This window comes from Balaenoptera borealis, assembly GCF_965194805.1.
Source record: "Balaenoptera borealis genome assembly, chromosome: 3".
NCBI lineage: Eukaryota > Metazoa > Chordata > Mammalia > Artiodactyla > Balaenopteridae > Balaenoptera > Balaenoptera borealis.
In genome coordinates, this window is record NC_138866.1 from 339,974 (window position 1) to 356,425 (window position 16,452).

General features: G+C 60.7%; 1 protein-coding gene across 2 annotated transcripts; it reads left to right on the plus strand.

The window, feature by feature from the left end:
- Positions 1-5,996: 5,996 nt before the first annotated feature.
- On the plus strand, positions 5,997-15,529 carry GPR132 (G protein-coupled receptor 132). Of its 2 annotated transcripts, none has more exons than XR_014243077.1 (2): positions 5,997-7,285; positions 9,300-9,555. XR_014243077.1 is itself a non-coding variant. In XM_082386815.1 (2 exons), the coding sequence occupies exons 1-2, from the start codon at positions 7,279-7,281 to the stop codon at positions 14,468-14,470; spliced, it is 1,029 nt and encodes a 342-aa protein (XP_082242941.1). In that variant the 5' UTR covers positions 5,997-7,278; the 3' UTR covers positions 14,471-15,529. The 2 variants fall into 2 exon arrangements, 1 of the variants encoding a protein (XP_082242941.1); XM_082386815.1 differs by lacking the exon at positions 9,300-9,555 and adding an exon at positions 13,449-15,529.
- The last annotated feature ends 923 nt before the right edge of the window (positions 15,530-16,452 follow it).

The following is a 16,452-nucleotide window of genomic DNA, read 5'->3' on the forward strand; positions in this document are numbered from 1 at the left end:
TGATCCCACTCATATGAGGCCCCTAGAGCAGACAGTCCTAGAGACGGAAGTAGGATGCTGGGCGCAGGGGCTGGAGGAGGGGATGGGGAGTGAGTGTTTAATGGGGACGGAGTTTCTGTCTGGGGAGATGAAGAGTCCCAGGGATGACGGTAGTGGTGGTCGCACGACTATGTGAGTATATTTATCACTGAGCTGTTGACTTAGAAGTGGTTAAAATGGTAAATTTTACGTTATGTATAATTTACCACAATAAAAATCCCCGAGTCCTTAATGATACTCGGGGAGAGAGTGAGAGAGAGTCCCAGACCTGGGCTACAGCAGGAGGCAACCGTTGCCTGTCGGTTGGGAGAAGAGGGGGGGGCAGCTCATTTCTCCCCGGAACCTGCCGGAGGACACAGGTGGAAACATCACATAATGGGAAAGTCACCACTTAGCCGACCAAGCAAGGTGGCTGCCCTGGGATGGGGAGTGGGGGGTACAGCGCCAGGAGGGGTGGCCAGGGTGCCGGGGGGGGGGTCCACCCCACCACCCATCACCGGCCCTGTCGAAGGAGTGGTTGTTGTCGCCGTGATCCCGGTGCCAGAAACGTCAAACTGAACCTGCCGGGGCTTTAGAACCACTTCCCAGTCACGGGAAGCCCGTGATGGAGAGCCACGTACAATGACCCCGGGAGGACCCAATCAAGCAAATCTAGAATGTGCGACATTTTAGGAGACAGACCCCTTCGGAAAGCGAATGTCATGGGCGCAAGGGGTCGGGGCGCTGCTTCCGAGTGAGGAGACCAAGAGGCCTGACGTCAACCAGCTGCGCCGTCCCTGCTGTAAACACCTGGGGACAACCAGGCTGGCTGTTGGGGGCCAAGGGGTGCAGAGGGCGGGCAGGACACGCAGGTGGCTCTGGAGGTGAACTCGGAGGGTCTGGGTGCCGAGCCAGGGGCCCGATTCTGCTCACAAACACGAAGCCCATCTCAGGGGATCTTCGTGCCTGTTGAACGTGGGCGGTGGTCCCCCCCGTCCCCTATAAAACCTTTAGGAGCAGTGAGGAGAGTGGAGACGTCAGCCGGAGGTGCACGGTGCCCAGCAGATGCCCGGAGAGGGTCGCCACCGCCCACCCTCTTACCTCTTCTCGAGTTTGAATCCATGAATATTCGACCCACTTAAAACGGTGAATAATGTTCCCCTGTCACGAGGTGATGAAAGTGAGGTTGCAGACAGGATCAGTGAGGAAACTCTTCTGGGTTCACAGACACCTGCCTGGTGGAAGTGGGACCATGGAAGCTAGTGGCCTCTTCTCAAGGGGGCCCCTGGGACATTGTCAAGAGGGGGCTACATGGTCCCCCTTTGTCCTGCCTGAAAGACACTCAGCCTCCAGGAAAAGCACCCAGCCCCCTCACCCCCCAAAACCCCTTCCCCACACCTGCTTTGCTGGTCAGGAATTGTGCTCGGAAGGGGGTGGGGTGGGCACAGCTGCCACCCCCCAGCTCACAGCCCTCCACTCCCACCCCAGGGGCCCAGGCTTCCCTTCCCAGACCCCCCTGAAGACCCCAAGGGGAGGATTCGGCTGCCACCCCTGACCCGACAGCCGCGGCACAGAGGGTGACGGTGGCCAGGGTTCCACGCCCGAGCCCACCAGCTGGGTGCGGGGCGGCCCGGGAATACGCGGACCTCTAGGTGGGCGTGCAGAAGGGAACAGTCCCAGGGAGGGCCTGGGCCGCCCCCATGATGACAGCTGTCCCCCGCCATCCCTGAGGGTGCCTGGCCCACTGGCCGGACATGGGCTCTGCCCCGGCTGAGGCCCTGCCTCACTCGGGCCCCAGGGGTGGGGGTGCCACCCGGCCCACCCAGACCTCAGCTCTCCCTGCCACTGCTCATCGGGGAAGAGCTGCCCTGGGCAGGTGCTCCGGGAAGGCTGAGGGGGGCCTGTGCTCAGACCCACGTGCTCTGCACCCAGCTCCCCAGGTGTTCCACGCCCCCACTCACCCTGAGAAGCTGCTGCGGAGGTGGGGGGACCGAGAGGGAGGCAGCCGCCAGACGAACGTCCCGAGGGAGAGTGCAGAGTGGGGGCCCGCCCTCCCGGGCTCCCCTGGCCCTGGACGTGAGGGGGGCGGTGGCCTCAGTTCCAACGCCGCCTGCCGCCCCTGCTGTGGTGCTGGACACAGATCACCCACAAATGTTGGTGGGCCCAGCCCTGCCCTGGGCTGAAGAGCCAGGTCTGCAGTGGGGACGCAGGGAGGGGCCCACGGTGCCTCCGTCTCACCCCGAAACCCAGAACCAGCCCAGGGTGGTCAGGCAAGGTGGCGGTCACCTGCAGCACCCCCGCATCTTCCGAGGACAATGGCCGTGTGCTTTAGGCTGTGATCCTGCAAGCCGGAGAGAGACACACAGACCCCCCACAGCCAGCGTGGACACTGGGTCCCCGGGGGATCCCACGCGGCCTCTCAAGAGAAACCCACCCTCAGAGGCCACCTGGCCTGGCTGGAATCGGCTTTAGGGGCTCAGAGACACCACCCAGATGGGGTGTGCTGACCCACCCCAGGACGGGCAGCGGGGAGGGCGGGCTCTGTGTGAGGTGTCTGGGCGCTGGGGATAGGTGCTGTGCCGGGGCCACGGTGGGCAGGGCCGGCAGCATCTCTGTTCCCAGTGCCCCACGGGTGTCTCTGGGAAGGCAAGGTCTCTTGCAGGCGGCCCTGCTCTGTGCTCACCAGCCTGTGAGGGGCCATGCCAGGCCTGAGCCTGAGGAGCTGGGGTCCGTCTCCCCGGGGGTCCCTGCCCCTGGGTGTCCAGCCGCAGCTGTCTGGGAACACTAGGCACCAGCAGCGCACGCGAGCGGGTCCCACGTTCGGCCCGAGCCGCCTGGGAAGGTCCTGAGGGCAGGCAGGCCTGCGTGTTGCCAGAACCACGAGGAGAAGGGGCACTGAGGCCGCTTTCAGGCAAGAAATGAGGCCACAGTCTCACCTCCACTGAGAAGACGCCCCGCCGGGCTGGCCAACCCCAGGTCTCACTCTGTTTGCGGTTTGGGGAGTTTTAGAGGCACTCCTGCTACTTCCTGAAAGCTCTGAACTGCGCCTGCAGGGAGGGAGCGCGAGGCTGGCGCCCGCTGGGCCCTGAGTAAGTCCCGGGCCCTGTGCGGGGAGCAGTCGGGGTGGGGCTCTGAAAGCAGAGTGATCCGTTGGCATAAAGGTGGGGGCTTGGTGGAGGGTCTTAACCTGGGCTCCTTCACCGAGAGAGACCCCAGGGCACCACAAATGCGGTGGGAGGGCGGGGACTGGGGGGAGGGACAGCCCCTCTGCAGGGTCCCCCGCCCCCCGGCCGCAGGGCTGGGCCGGCTCGGAGCCGGGAGCCGGGGGCTTATCCGCCCGGGAAGCTCTCCTTGCCCCGTGCCCAGGCACTCGGGGACTTCCCAGGGGCTGCGTGCTTGTCGCTGGTTCTCGGAGGTGGTGGGGAGGCTGTCGGGGTGCGTATAACGCGCGGCCACCCTGGCCTCCAGGGGCTGGTGGGGCCAGAGGCACGTGGGCGAGAGGAGGGACGGAAGGCCAGGGGGTCTCTGCTGGGGTGGGCAGCCAGCCCGGTCCTGAGGCCGGGCAGCTCGCAGGCTTCTTGGGACGGTGTCCAGCGCCAGGCGCTGGGGGGGGGGGCTCCCGTAGGTGTCTGCCGAGAACGGTGGGCAGGGGCTGGGCGCTGAGGAAGGGGTGCTTCCTGGCATCTCTGCCTGGACGGCGACAAGGTGATGTTTAAGGGGTTCCTCCAGGCGGAAGGGAGAGGACGGAAGTGCCTCTGGCGACGGTGGGACAAGGTGCGGGTGTTCCACCTCCCTAGCCATCAAAGAAAGGGAGGTGCGTTTTAGAAGGCACACTATAAAAAATCTATCTAAATGGGAGAAATGGAGATGGACTCCCGCTGTGCTGGTGAGATGGGGGCCTCGGTTCAGCTGCCTGAGAGCAAGGCGCTCAGGGGCTGCAGGGGCTGGTAAGTCAGGAGCTCCCTCCCCAAAGTGTAACCTACGCACAGGGACAGAAGTAAAGTCAAAGCTCTGAGTGTGAGGAGGCGGGAGTGAGAGGCTGGAAATAACCTGGAAGTTCCAGCCGTAGTGAAAGGGTGAAGACGTCCTAGCAGACCCACCGCGACGCTCCGTAGCTGGGGACCAGGTCCCGCGGCGCGCGGTGGGGCACCGGGGGGGGAGGGCAGTGCGCCTGCCGCACCTGGGCTCGTCCTCTGTGCTTCTGTGTTTGTTTGAAAAGCTCCAGAGTGAAACGTCTGAAAGTGTATCTTAAATGACGGGAGGGACCCACTGCACACGCAGGGCGTAGGGCGCCGGGGGCCAGCGCTGGGGGCCAGGTCACTCTTTACCGTGTCATGTGAGCGTCCATCCGGACGCAGTGCTTCCTGTGGGGCTTCCGTGGGCCCTTTGGGGATGTGCAGGCACCAGGGTGGTGCCCAGGGCCAGAGGGGGTGGGGGCGGGAGGCAGGGGCCGCTCGAGCCCAGGGGTGGGTGCGTAGGGGCTTCAGGCTGACCTGGGCCACCCACCCCATGGCCTGTGGCTGTCACAGCCCCCCTGGAGCGCAGAGCAGGGACGGAGACCCTGAGCCCATCTGGTTGGCATGCTGGGCAGGAAGGGCGGTGAGGCTGCTGGCGTGGAAGATGCATCCGTCTTGGCACCCGACCCCGGGAGAGGACAAGGTGGCACCCAGGCCTACCGGCTCCTGGCCGGCAAGAGCCCCAGCTGCCAGTGGGGAGGGGCCACGGGCACTCTGGGGCTGGCGGGGTGGGGACACCAGGAGGGGACAGTCCACGGCCACCCGGGGAGGAGGCCGGGGCGGAGACCTGAAGCCATGTGTGCATTGGGCAGGGAAAGGCCAGGACGAAGCCCAAGGCTGGGCCGAGCTCTGCTGGGCAAAAGGCCGGGGGTGGGCACGGGGGCAGGTGCCCGGGCCTGTGGGCATGGGCAGGGCGGGACCGCACCCCGGGGCGTGGGGCGGTCCCAGTGCCTGGCTGCTCCGGCCTGGGCCTCCTGTGGCCCCCGGTCCTCTCAGTGTGCCCCCCGCACCCCGCCAGTGCAGGCAGACTGTGGGCGCCCGACAGTCGGGGACGCGGCCCCGGATCTGGAATCAGTGCTCTGCTCTGCACAGGCTGCACAGCGCGGGGGGGCCGAGCAGGGGCCCCAGGACCGCACAGTGTCAGTTGGGCCGCTTCCTCTGGCTTTTGCAGAAGTGACTTCTAGAGACAGTGGTCCCCTTTCTGCTGCCATCTGCATCAGGGAAGAGCCGGGCGGTGCAGCCCTTGGGGGAAGGGACCACCTCCCAGTTTTCCAGAATCTCCGTTCTGACAAAGGAATCGGGCCCAGGGTGAGGCTTGTTGTGTCCCTCCCGGGCTCACGGGGCTCAGGGGCGTCTGGACAGCTCCCAGGTGGGCTGGCCCCCCTGCAGCTCAGGGCCCCCCTCACAGTTGGAGGCCCTCCTGGACCCCCCTTCCTCAGGCTCAGCCCTCCCTCACCCCCGAGCTGAGCGGGCCACAGCCCCACGTGCCACGCTGAGCTCGCTGGTGGCTGCCCTGGGCACCTTGGGCCATCTCCTCAGAGGGCAGGACGCCCGCTCTGCGTGCGGGTCTCAGGGCCGGGCGTAGACCTCGGCCAGAGCACCCCTGGGTGGCCCCCTGCCTCACTTCCTCACTTGCAGGGGGCTGACTGAGCAAGGAGGTGCAGGGATGGACGGGGGAGGCCCATTGACCCTCCAGGCCCATGCCCACCAGTCCGTCAGGACGTCAGTTTCGAAAGGTCAATGCGTTTCTTGATTCTTTGTTGCCTCAGCGCCTTACCTTTGTATTTTCGAGGTCTTGCTTACAAATTCTCAGTCGATGAACTCCCTGCAGTTTCAGGTAAACACCTCGGCTTCCTGTTATTTCCCGGTGGTTCACCTGTTGTCAGCACAGCCGGCCCGCCCAGTGTTGGGGGGCGGGGCCTGCACCTGCCGACGCCCCACGGGGCTGGGGGCTCCGCCTGACAGGGACTGTGGGTGGGGTCTGGGCCTGGCTCCAGGCTGGCTGAGGAAGGGTTTAGAGAGCCCGCCTCCCCCAGACCCTCTCTGGCTGACAGGATGGAGCTTACGTTAGGGGCACCTCCGGTTCAGGAAGGAAGCAGAGAGACGGGGGGGCGGGGGGGAGCCAGGATTCTGCCCCATCTGCCAGCACCCCCGAGCCTGTCCACCTCTGTCGTGGGCGGTCTCCCAGGGGACCCGGTCCCTTTCACAGGAGCAATGTCCATGCACTTTGCATCTCAGGTAATTCTTTCACCAGGAAAAATTCCTAGAAAGGATTTTATCTGCTCAAAAGTGAAGCACAGGACTTCCCTGGTGGCCCCAAAATAAATAAATTTATTTTTTAAAAAAAAGTGAAGCACATTGAAGACTTTAAAATAATTAATTAATTTTATTTTTTGCTGTGTTGGGTCTTTGTTGCTGAGCACGGGTTTTCTTTAGTTTCGGCGAGCGGGGGCTACTCTTCCTTGTGGTGCACGGGCTGCTCATTGCGGTGGCTTCTCTTGTTTCTGAGCACGGGCTCTAGGCACGCAGGCTTCAGTAGTTGTGGCACGTGGGCTCAGTAGTTGTGACTCGCGGGCTCTAGAGCGCAGGCTCAGTAGTTGTGGTGCACGGGCTCCGTTGCTCCGCGGCATGTGGGATCTTCCCGGACCAGGGCTCGAACCCATGTCCCCAGCATTGGCAGCCGGATTCTTAACCACTGCACCACCAGGGAAGCCCACATTGAAGATTTTTGAGGCATGTTACCAAACTCTGCTAGAAAACATCTGTGCCCATGTATGCTCCCAACACAGTGAAGGATCCCACTGCCTCACTCTCTTGCCAACACTAAGAATTAAAGTTCTTTATTTTTGCCAACCTGATAGGCAAGAAAAAGACCACTGTTTGGTTGTTTACGTTCGCATTTCTTTGACCATATAAGTGAAGTTGAGCGTTTTCCAATTTGTAGGAGGTACTTTTACTTCTTCTGTGAATGATCGGCTTTGACACTTATTTCTGTTGATTTGTGGGAGTCCTTTTTATATTAAGCCTCAGCTATTGTATCCCACAGGATGAATACAAGACTTGGCACTTAACAAATGCTCACCAACCATTTGTCAAATAACTTAATTTGTGATTTAATCTGATTTCCCTAAAGCAATTTCAACCCACCCTTTCTCCAGGTCACGTGAAACTCGGAGGAACCGTCTCAACAGGAGTGTCATATGACCTACACCGCAGCCCTATCGCGAGCCCAGAGCTGGCAGACATGACAGGTGAGAGCCCCACGCCATGCCTCCTTTGACTTGGAATATTTAGGAGGGAGCCCGTGAGAATTTTTCTACCAATGTACTTTGTCTCGTAACAGGGAAAATTACTTCAAAAATTAGCATGCAAAAATAGACTTCTCGAGGGACTTTCCTGGTGGCGCAGTGGCTGAGACTCCGCGCTCCCAATGCAGGGGACCCGGGTTCGATCCCTAGTCAGGGAGCTAGATCCCACATGCTGCAACTAAGAGTTCGCATGCCGCCACTAAAAAGATCCCGCATGCCGCAACTAAGACCTGAGGCAGCCAAATAAATTAAAAAAAAAAAAAAAAAAAAGTAGACTTCTGGAAATAAAAACTAACTCAGAAACAATAAAGCCAGAGGCTTTCCACCAAGACATCAGGAAGCACCCACTCCTTAATTCTCTTGAAGTGCTAGAAAAGAACCAAGAACAGGACTGAAGGAGAAGTGGAGGCTCTGGGGTCCACCTGGGCCTCGTATCCTGCCCACTTCTTGTGAGAGACCCCGTGCCGAGCCACAGATGCCCCACAGCGCCTCCTTCCCCTCCTGGGGGCTCGTGTGCCCCCAGCCCGGGAGACTCCTTTCCCAAGCAGTCAGGGTCCTCTGAGTGCCCCGTGGTGGGAGGGGCAGGCTCTCACCTGTGTGCCGAGTGCTGGTCACCAGACGGCTTGGGGGAGGGGACTGGGCGTGGGCAGGTGAAGACGGGAGGCCACGTGCCAGCCTTGTGGCCCCAGCAGGTGGCATGTGGCTGCACCAGCTATACTGAGTCCAGTCGGCACCCTGGGGGGGGTGGGCAGTGCTGGTGGGGGTGGCTGGGAGCAGCGAGGGGCCCGCAGGCCTCAGCTGGGCCTCCACTTGGGTTTTGGGTTCCCTGCGCTCTGCCCCCCAGAGTGTGGCAAGACAGGGTCGGTGCTGGGCTGGAGCCAGGGCACTGCTGGGGTCCAGGGCGTGGGGCTGGCGCCTTGGAGGACTCGCATGGCTGGGAGGGACGAGCCGTCCAAGCAGGGCCAGCCTGGGCAGACAGGTGTCACCTTTCTCCCACCTGAGAACCGCCCTCCGCGGCCCGGTGCTCCCCTGTGCACCGTCGGCCCCTCCGCTTGGTGCAGCCCGACTCTCGTGTGGAGAGCTGACAGCCGGGTCTGATGACTCCCAGACGCCCTCCGTCTGCACGTGGAATGAAGCCCACGTCCCGGAGGTTAGGGCCATGGGTGGGGGCCCAGAGAAGGCACCGCCTCGCTCCCATCGGGATGGCCACTGTCAAAACCAAAATACCAAGGGCTAGCGAGGATGTGGAGAAATGGGAACCCCCGTGCGCTGTCGGTGGGAACGGAAAATGGAGCAGCTGCTGGGGAAAACAGTATGGCGGCTCCTCAAAAAGCTAAAAAAGAGAATCGCCATACGATCCAGCAATCCACAAAAAAGAAGTGAACTTGGGTCTTCCCTGGCAGTCCAGTGGTTAAGAATCTGCCTTCCAATGCAGGCGACTCGGGTTCGATCCCTGGTCAGGGAACTAAGGTCCTACACGCCACAGGGCAACTAAGCCCACGCGCCACGACAAAGAGCCTGCGTGTGGCAACTAAGACCCAACGCAGCCAAAAATAAATAAATAAATAAATAAGAAGTGAACACAGGTGTGGAAGAGGTATTTGCACACCCATGTTCATGGCAGCACTACTCACAATAGCCAAGATGTGGAAGTAGCCCGAGTGTCCATAGACAGATGAGTGGAAAACCCTAATGTGGTCCATCCACACAGTGGGCTATTACTCTGTGCTAAAGAGGAAGGGTGCTCAGACACACGGACCCTGAGGATGTGACGCAAGGCGAAATAGGCCAGTCACAGAAGGACACACTCTTTACGATCCACTCACAGGAAGGGCTGGGGGAGGGGTGGGCAGTGAGTGTTTAATGGGGACAGAGTTTCAGTTTTGCAAGATGAAAAATTCTGGAAATGGGGGCTTCCCTGGTGGCGCAGTGGTTGAGAGTCTGCCTGCCAATGCAGGGGACACGGGTTCGAGCCCTGGTCTGGGAAGATCCCACATGCCGCAGAGCAACTAGGCCCGTGAGCCACAACTACTGAGCCTGCGCGTCTGGAGCCTGTGCTCCGCAACAAGAGAGGCCGCGATAGTGAGAGGCCCGCGCACCGCGATGAAGAGTGGTCCCCACTTGCCGCAACTGGAGAAAGCCCTAGCACAGAAACGAAGACCCAACATAGCAATCAATCAATCAATAAATAAATCTTTAAAAAAAAAAAAAGAAAAATTCTGGAAATGGATATGGTGACGGTTGCACAACAATGTGAATGTACTTAATGCCACAGAAGTGGACACTTAAAATGGTTAAGTTGGTCGCTTTTATCTTATGTATATTTTACCAGAATTTTAAAAATTGGGAAAAACAAGTGAGTGGCACAAAAGGGTGTCGGGAGCACACTGGGGGGCCGACAGCTCCATCACCCTGGGGACCTTCACAGCGAGCCTTCAGCTGAAGAACAAGCACTGCTCTCTGCCCGCCTTCACTGTCCTGCCGCTAATTTCTGCATCAGGTCGCCCTGCGGGGGGCAGGGGGTGCTGAAAACCATGCGTGGGCACTGGGGCTGAGTCCCTCGGGAGGGCCCTCGAAGCCCGAGGGATCCCGGACGGCTGCCCGCGACCCCACGGCCATGTCAGCGTTGGGATGCACTGAGGTTTCCTTGGCTGTTGGATGTGCATGTGGAAAGGTCCAGGGGTCTTCAACCTAAGCACCTAAAGAGCTTCCAGGCCTCAGGGGTCACTGGGCTGCGGAAGCAAGGGCCACGTTCTCCGCTCTCACTGAGGCCACCCCAGGCCTGTCCAGCCTGCTGGCCACTCCCCTGGCCGGATCACGGGGCCATCACCGCCAGAGGCTGCTGCAGCCGAGCGGCAGCGCGAAGCTCCACCTGCGTCCGGGCGCCGCCTGCGGCTCCCGCTGACCTCGAGGGGCTGCTCCGTCCACAGCCTGCTGTCGGACATGCACAGGGCCTAAACGGAACAGCATCTCCCGAGGCCAGGGCACAGGCTCTGGGAGGTGCGTGTCCCCCCACGGCCACCCAGATGTTCCTGTCGCATGGCAGGTCCCAGGGGCGGGTCAGGAGGGAGAGGGTCCAGGAGGCTCCAGGCACAGGTCAGGCAGTGGGTGCTGGGGTCACCGCCACGAGAGGGACCCAGGAGAGGCAGGCTGGGCGGGAGAGGGAGGGCGCCTGGGACACGCTGGCTTCCTTCCCCACGTCGTGTGGGGTCCCTCAGCCTGGGGAGCCCCCGGTGTGAGTCACCGCAGTGTCCGTGGATCCTTAGACGGGGGGCAGGGGGCTCACCCCTACAGCAGGGCCCTTTGTCCTGTGACTCATTCCTCGTCCCCTCGGAAACACCTGGTGGGGAGGCAGGTGAGGGGACCACCTCGCAGGTGCCTGGGGCCTGGAGCACCCCTCCGCACTGGCTTCTTTCCCCCTGTTGAGAGGGGTGGTAACTGGCATCCCAGGCGGGGCTTAAGGGGAGGGCAGGTGGGCATCCAGGTCCCGCCTTCCTCCTGGGTCCTCCATGACAAGCAGGCACTGGAGCTTGGAGGAGCCCCCAGTGCCAGTCTGTGGTTCTTCCCAGCCCCCCATCCCAGCAGGGACCCCAAAGCCCTGGTGAGCTTCCACTTCCCACGCTGTAGCCCAGCAGCCCGGCTCTGCACGGTCCCAGTGCGAACCCCGCAAAGCCCAGCTGACACATCTGAAGAGCGTCGTGAAAGCTTGGCTGAGCCCACGGGGGTGGAGGAAAGTCCGGAGCGGGCAGCGGGCCGTGGGCTGTGGGGAGCCCTGGGTTGTGTGATGCCGAGGTCCCTCTGAGCTGGGCTTCATATGATGGCTGACGGTGGCGACTGTCCCGTGTAACTGACGCCTAGAATCAACAGAGGGACGCTGACAGGCCTAAGGTTTCAGGGCTCATTTCATACTTATGGACGGATTCCTTATCGTTTGCTTCTTGAGGGCACAGCAGGTGAGCCCTGGCTCCCACGTGGGGAGGGCGTGGGCTCTGAATTGGGACACCTGCACAGGGACCGCAAAGTTCAGCCCCGCTATGAGGCCTGGACGGAAACCAGCCCTGGAGTAAATCCAAGCACTCCTGCCCTCCGGCCACCCGAGCTGGGGCAGAGGTCCCAGGCGGCCGGCTCCAGCCAGCCCACAACCCCTGGCAGGACAGCCCCTCCCACTCAGGAAACGCCCACGGATAACGCCCCATCAGGCGTGAGCTCACAACCGCCACAAGACGCGCGAGGGAGCCGGCCCGTGGGAGGGTGTGCAGGCACTGTGCCATGGCGGGGGTCCTGCCTCCAAGACTGCAGGTGCTGGGAGGGTCACGCACAGTGACATCAGTACGTTGGGTGAATGTAAGGAGATCAGAGACGGAAGGAAAAACATGAGCAGAGAACAAGAGACTCGAAAGGGAGCCAGATGGAGTGTCTAGAAATGAAAGACATGATCCCTGAATTTTAACGCAGTGAATGAGTAAAAAAAACCCGCCAATTAGACACAGATACAAAGAGCTCACAAACTCAAGTTCAATGTCAGTAGGTTGCCTGGACAGAAGGACGGTCCTGCAGGATGGGGGCGGGGGGGGAGGGTGCAGAGCGAGGTGAGGACAGGGCGAGAGGTCCAGCATGTGCCTGACCAGAGCCCCAGGAAGCAGAGGGGCATCCGGAGAGCTGGGGTGTACAGAGTCTCAGATTCAGGGGTCCGAGGGCACGGCAACTAGACAGCAGGCGGCCGCCGTCGCAGCTTCAGAAGCCAGAAGACGGGCTGCAGCGGGGCCGGAGCTAAATCAGACCTCTGGGGGAACCGTCCTCCAGAATCGGGGTAAAAGTGCATTTCAGGTGAACCAAAGCTGGGGCAGGCTCTCGTCCACAGGGCTTGCGAGGGCTGTCTTCAGGGAAAGGAGGGAATGACCTCGGAAATGCAGCAGATGAAGGAAAGGGAGCGGGCAGAAGACTGGCCGACATGTGGGCAGCTGTGAACAGGGATGGACAGTGTGAAGTCACAACAACAACCACGGCAGGAATAGTAATAATAAAAACATCTGACCTATGGGGTTAAACAGGCAAAGAACCCCCACGACTCCCATAACTGGGACCAGAATTGCACGTCAGCCAAACGTGGGGCCGTTAGAGCAGCAGTGTCCCAGGGTTTGTGCCCACCAGGAGGTGAAGGTTTTCTCACTTTAGACACTACTAAATATGCACATTAAAACATCCAGGGTACTCTCGAAAAGATTAAAAATGGCTTAATAATCTCCAAACCAATAAAGGGAGAAATAGACTAAAAACTAAACTCAATAAATCCAAAAGATGTATTGTTTGCTAGGGCTGCTGTAACAAAGGACCACAGACCAGGTGATTTATTTTTTTACTTTATTTTTTGGCTGCGTTGGGTCTTCGTTTCTGTGCAAGGGCTTTCTCTAGTTGTGGCGAGCAGGGGCCACTCTTCATCGCGGTGCGTGGGCCTCTCACTATCGCGGCCTCTCTTGTTGCGGAGCACAGGCTCCAGACGCGCAGGCTCAGTAATTGTGGCTCACGGGCCCAGCCGCTCCGCGGCATGTGGGATCTTCCCAGACCAGGGCTCGAACCCGTGTCCCCTGCATTGGCAGGCAGATTCTCGACCACTGCGCCACCAGGAGAGTCCCTAAATGTCCCCTTTTTATAAGGACACAGTCATACTGGATTAGGACCCACCCTAAAGACCTCATTTTGACTTGATCACCTCTGTAAAGATCCCATCTCCAAATCCAGTCACGTTTTGAGGTCCTGGGGGTTAGGACTCCACATATCTTTTTTTTGGCGGTTGGGGACACACAATTCAACTCATAACAGAAGGCGAATAGAGAATAAACTCTCTTCAAGCCCACAAGCAACACTTTGGAAAATGACTCGGTTAGTGACCAGGATGCAGGACGCGGTATTGCCGACCTTGTATCCTCGAGGCCATCGGCTGGGGGATGGGTGATTTAGGGTCACATTAGGAAACCATCTGGAAAACTTTAACCCTGGCGCGTCCAGTCCGCAGCTGACAAGAGCCTTCTTGCCCCTTCTTGCGCTATTACATCTGATTCAGGGGGTTCCCAGCGACACCCGCCCTCACGCTGTCTCTGCCCCACAGGAAACGCCACGCCGGTGACCAGCCCTCTGCCAGGGGCCCTGTCGACTGGCGTACCTCCCCAGAACTGCACGGTGCCCTTCAACGACAGCAGGGTGTTCCTGGTGACTGTGTACAGCACCGTGTGCACGCTGGGCCTGCCAGCCAACTGCCTGACGGCCTGGTTGACGCTGCTGCAGGCGCGCCAGGGCCACGTGCTGGCCGTCTACCTCTTCTGCCTGGCGCTGTGCGAGCTGCTCTACATCAGCACGCTGCCGCTCTGGGTCGTCTACATCCAGAACGGGCACCGCTGGCCCCTGGGCCCGCGGGCCTGCAAGGTGACCGCCTACGTTTTTTTCTGCAACCTCTACGTCAGCATCCTCTTCCTGTGCTGCATCTCCTGCGACCGCTTCCTGGCAGTGGTGTACGCGCTGGAGACACGAGGCCGCCGCCACCGGAAGACCGCCATCCTCGTCTCCGTGTCTGTCTTCGTTCTCGTGGGGCTCGTCCACTACCCGGTGTTTCAGATGGAGGAGAAGGAAACCTGCTTCGAGACGCTGCCGATGGACCGCGAGATCGCCGGGTACTACTACACGCGCTTCGCCGTGGGCTTCGCGGTCCCTCTGTCCGTCATCGCCTTCACCAACCAGCGCATCTTCAGGAGCATCAAGCTGAGCACCAGCTTGAGTGCCGCCCAGAAGGCCAAGGTGAAGCGCCTGGCCATCGCGGTCGTGACCATCTTCCTGTTCTGCTTCGCTCCCTACCACCTGGTGCTCCTGGGCAAAGCCATAGCCTTTTCCTACTACAAAGGAGACACGGGCCCTATGTGCGCCTTCGAAATCAACCTGTACACGGTCTCTGTGGTGTTCCTGAGCCTGGCCACGGTGAACAGCGTGGCTGACCCCATCATATATGTGCTGGCCACGGAAGTTTCACGCCAAGAAGTGTCCAGAATCCACAGGGGGTGGAAAAAGTGGTCCATGAAGACAGACGTCGCCAAGCTCACGTATTCGAAGGATTCAGAGGAGGCACGATCGCCCACATAGCTCACAAACAGCTACGCCTTCCCCAAGCCTGTCCGCCCACCAGGGCCACCGCCGGGCGCGTGGGCCTCGCCATGCACCCTGGAGGGCCCAACTGAGGAGCCCTGCCGAACCCAGCATGGGAGTCCAGGGCCGATCGCTCGGCTCCCCACGGAGCCTGCCCGCCAGTGTCCACAGCGCCGGCTGCGGAGCCCCCTCTGGATGACACGCCACAGATTTCTCGTTCTTGGAGCTTCTGCCCCTTGGGGGTCCCAGCCCCCCAGGCTTTTCCACTGGGAGCGGAAGCCCCACAAGGGAGGAGGCAGGACGCCGAGGGTAAGGGCGAGTCTGCCAGCTGCAGGGAGAGCCCGTGGCAGGCAGGAGGGCTTGTTCTGGCTGGCGCTCTCGGCTGTGAGCGCACCGCAGGGTCGCAGGCAGAGGCCGTGTGACCGCTTGGTGCTGCTGGCAGCCGGCACAGGCCGTGCGTGCGGTAGGTGCCTGTCAGCCTCCGCGTGATGGCTTTATTTTCCGTGCTTTTCTGCAAGCGTTGCTTGGATGACTGTGACAGTACGTGGCGGGGCCTTTGTTCTTCTGCCCCAGATCGTCGGTGCAAACTGTGCCCCTTCCTGCGGTGACTGCTCACGGGGCCTAGGCTGGGGCCTCGGCTGGGGCCTCTCTGTGCCGCAGACCCTGAGGGGAGCCGGGGGGCGGGGTGCACTCACGTGGCCTCCGGAGGGAGCCCCAGGTGCTCGTGGCAGCAATGCCCATCAGCCGGGAGGGCCGGGGGGCACCCCAGGCAGGGTGACACGCCGCCAACGGGCTCCGAGGACGGCGGTGAGTCCTCCACACCGAGGCTTCCCAGCCCCGCTGTCGGGGAGAAGCCGCCGAGGGCCAGGCCAGGTCACAGCGCTACCTCCGTTCCCCCATCCGTGACAGGGCCAGTGACACCTACCTCAGCGGGCGGCATTGGGGGCTGACCACACCCACCGCTTATGTTCGCATTTCCCTAAGGCAGCGATCGATGTTTTGCATTGTGAGAGAGCCTGAGAGGATATGTGATTCAGAAAATACGTTTAGAAATAAAAGCGCAAGAATACACGTCGGTGCCAACTTCCTAACCTGGGGTAATGTCATTTTATCTTCTCAGGCAAACGTTTCCCCTTAGGGACCTCTTGGAGGGCCAAGCCCTGGGGGGAGGGGCGTGCACCTGGGGCTCTCCAGGTGATGGGCCGGCTTCTAGAACAGTCTGGAGTATTCAGGGCCGGGATCACAGGACGTTTCGACAACATCTGACATATGACTTCCCGGGGCTGCTGTACTAATTACTGCAAACTGGGGGGCGTAAAGCAAACAGGATTCTCTCAGCCTTCTGGGGGCTGGAGGTCGGAGATCAGGGCTCCTTCTGGCGGCTCTCAGGGGAGCCGGTTCCATGTCTCGCTCTCGGCCTCTGGTGCTGCCGCGCCGCCCCCCCCAGGTTCACCCTCCTCTCTGTCTCTCTTCTGTCTCTTTGGACTTAGGGCTGCCCTGGATAATCCAGGGTGAGCTCAGCGCTGCATCCTTAGCCAAAGCCTATTTCCACATAAGGCCCCGCCCCCAGATTCCGGGGAGTAGGTCGAGGCGGATCCTTCCGGGGGCCACCAGTCTATCCACTACGAATGGCAGGAAGGAGCGAGAATCCTGCTCTGAGGCTCCCAGGGGAGGAGCGGCCCCCAGACCCACCACCCACCCCTCGTCGCTCCGCACCTGTCACCGTCCACTTGGCGGTGACCGTGACAAACGTGGGAAGACACGGTTACCGCGCAAGCACCCCACGGCTGTGCTCTGGCCTCCCAGTTGCTGCGAAAACCTGCTGTACAAGAAGAAGAATGATGCCAGTCTCTCTGTCTTTTTCATTAATACCCTTTCTTGGCAGCCTCATGCCGCTTCCTTGGCAGTTTTAGGAAAAGTTCCTGGCATCCGAAATCCCAGCCTGGGGCTCTCCCTCCAGCCCCCTCACCTGGCAAACC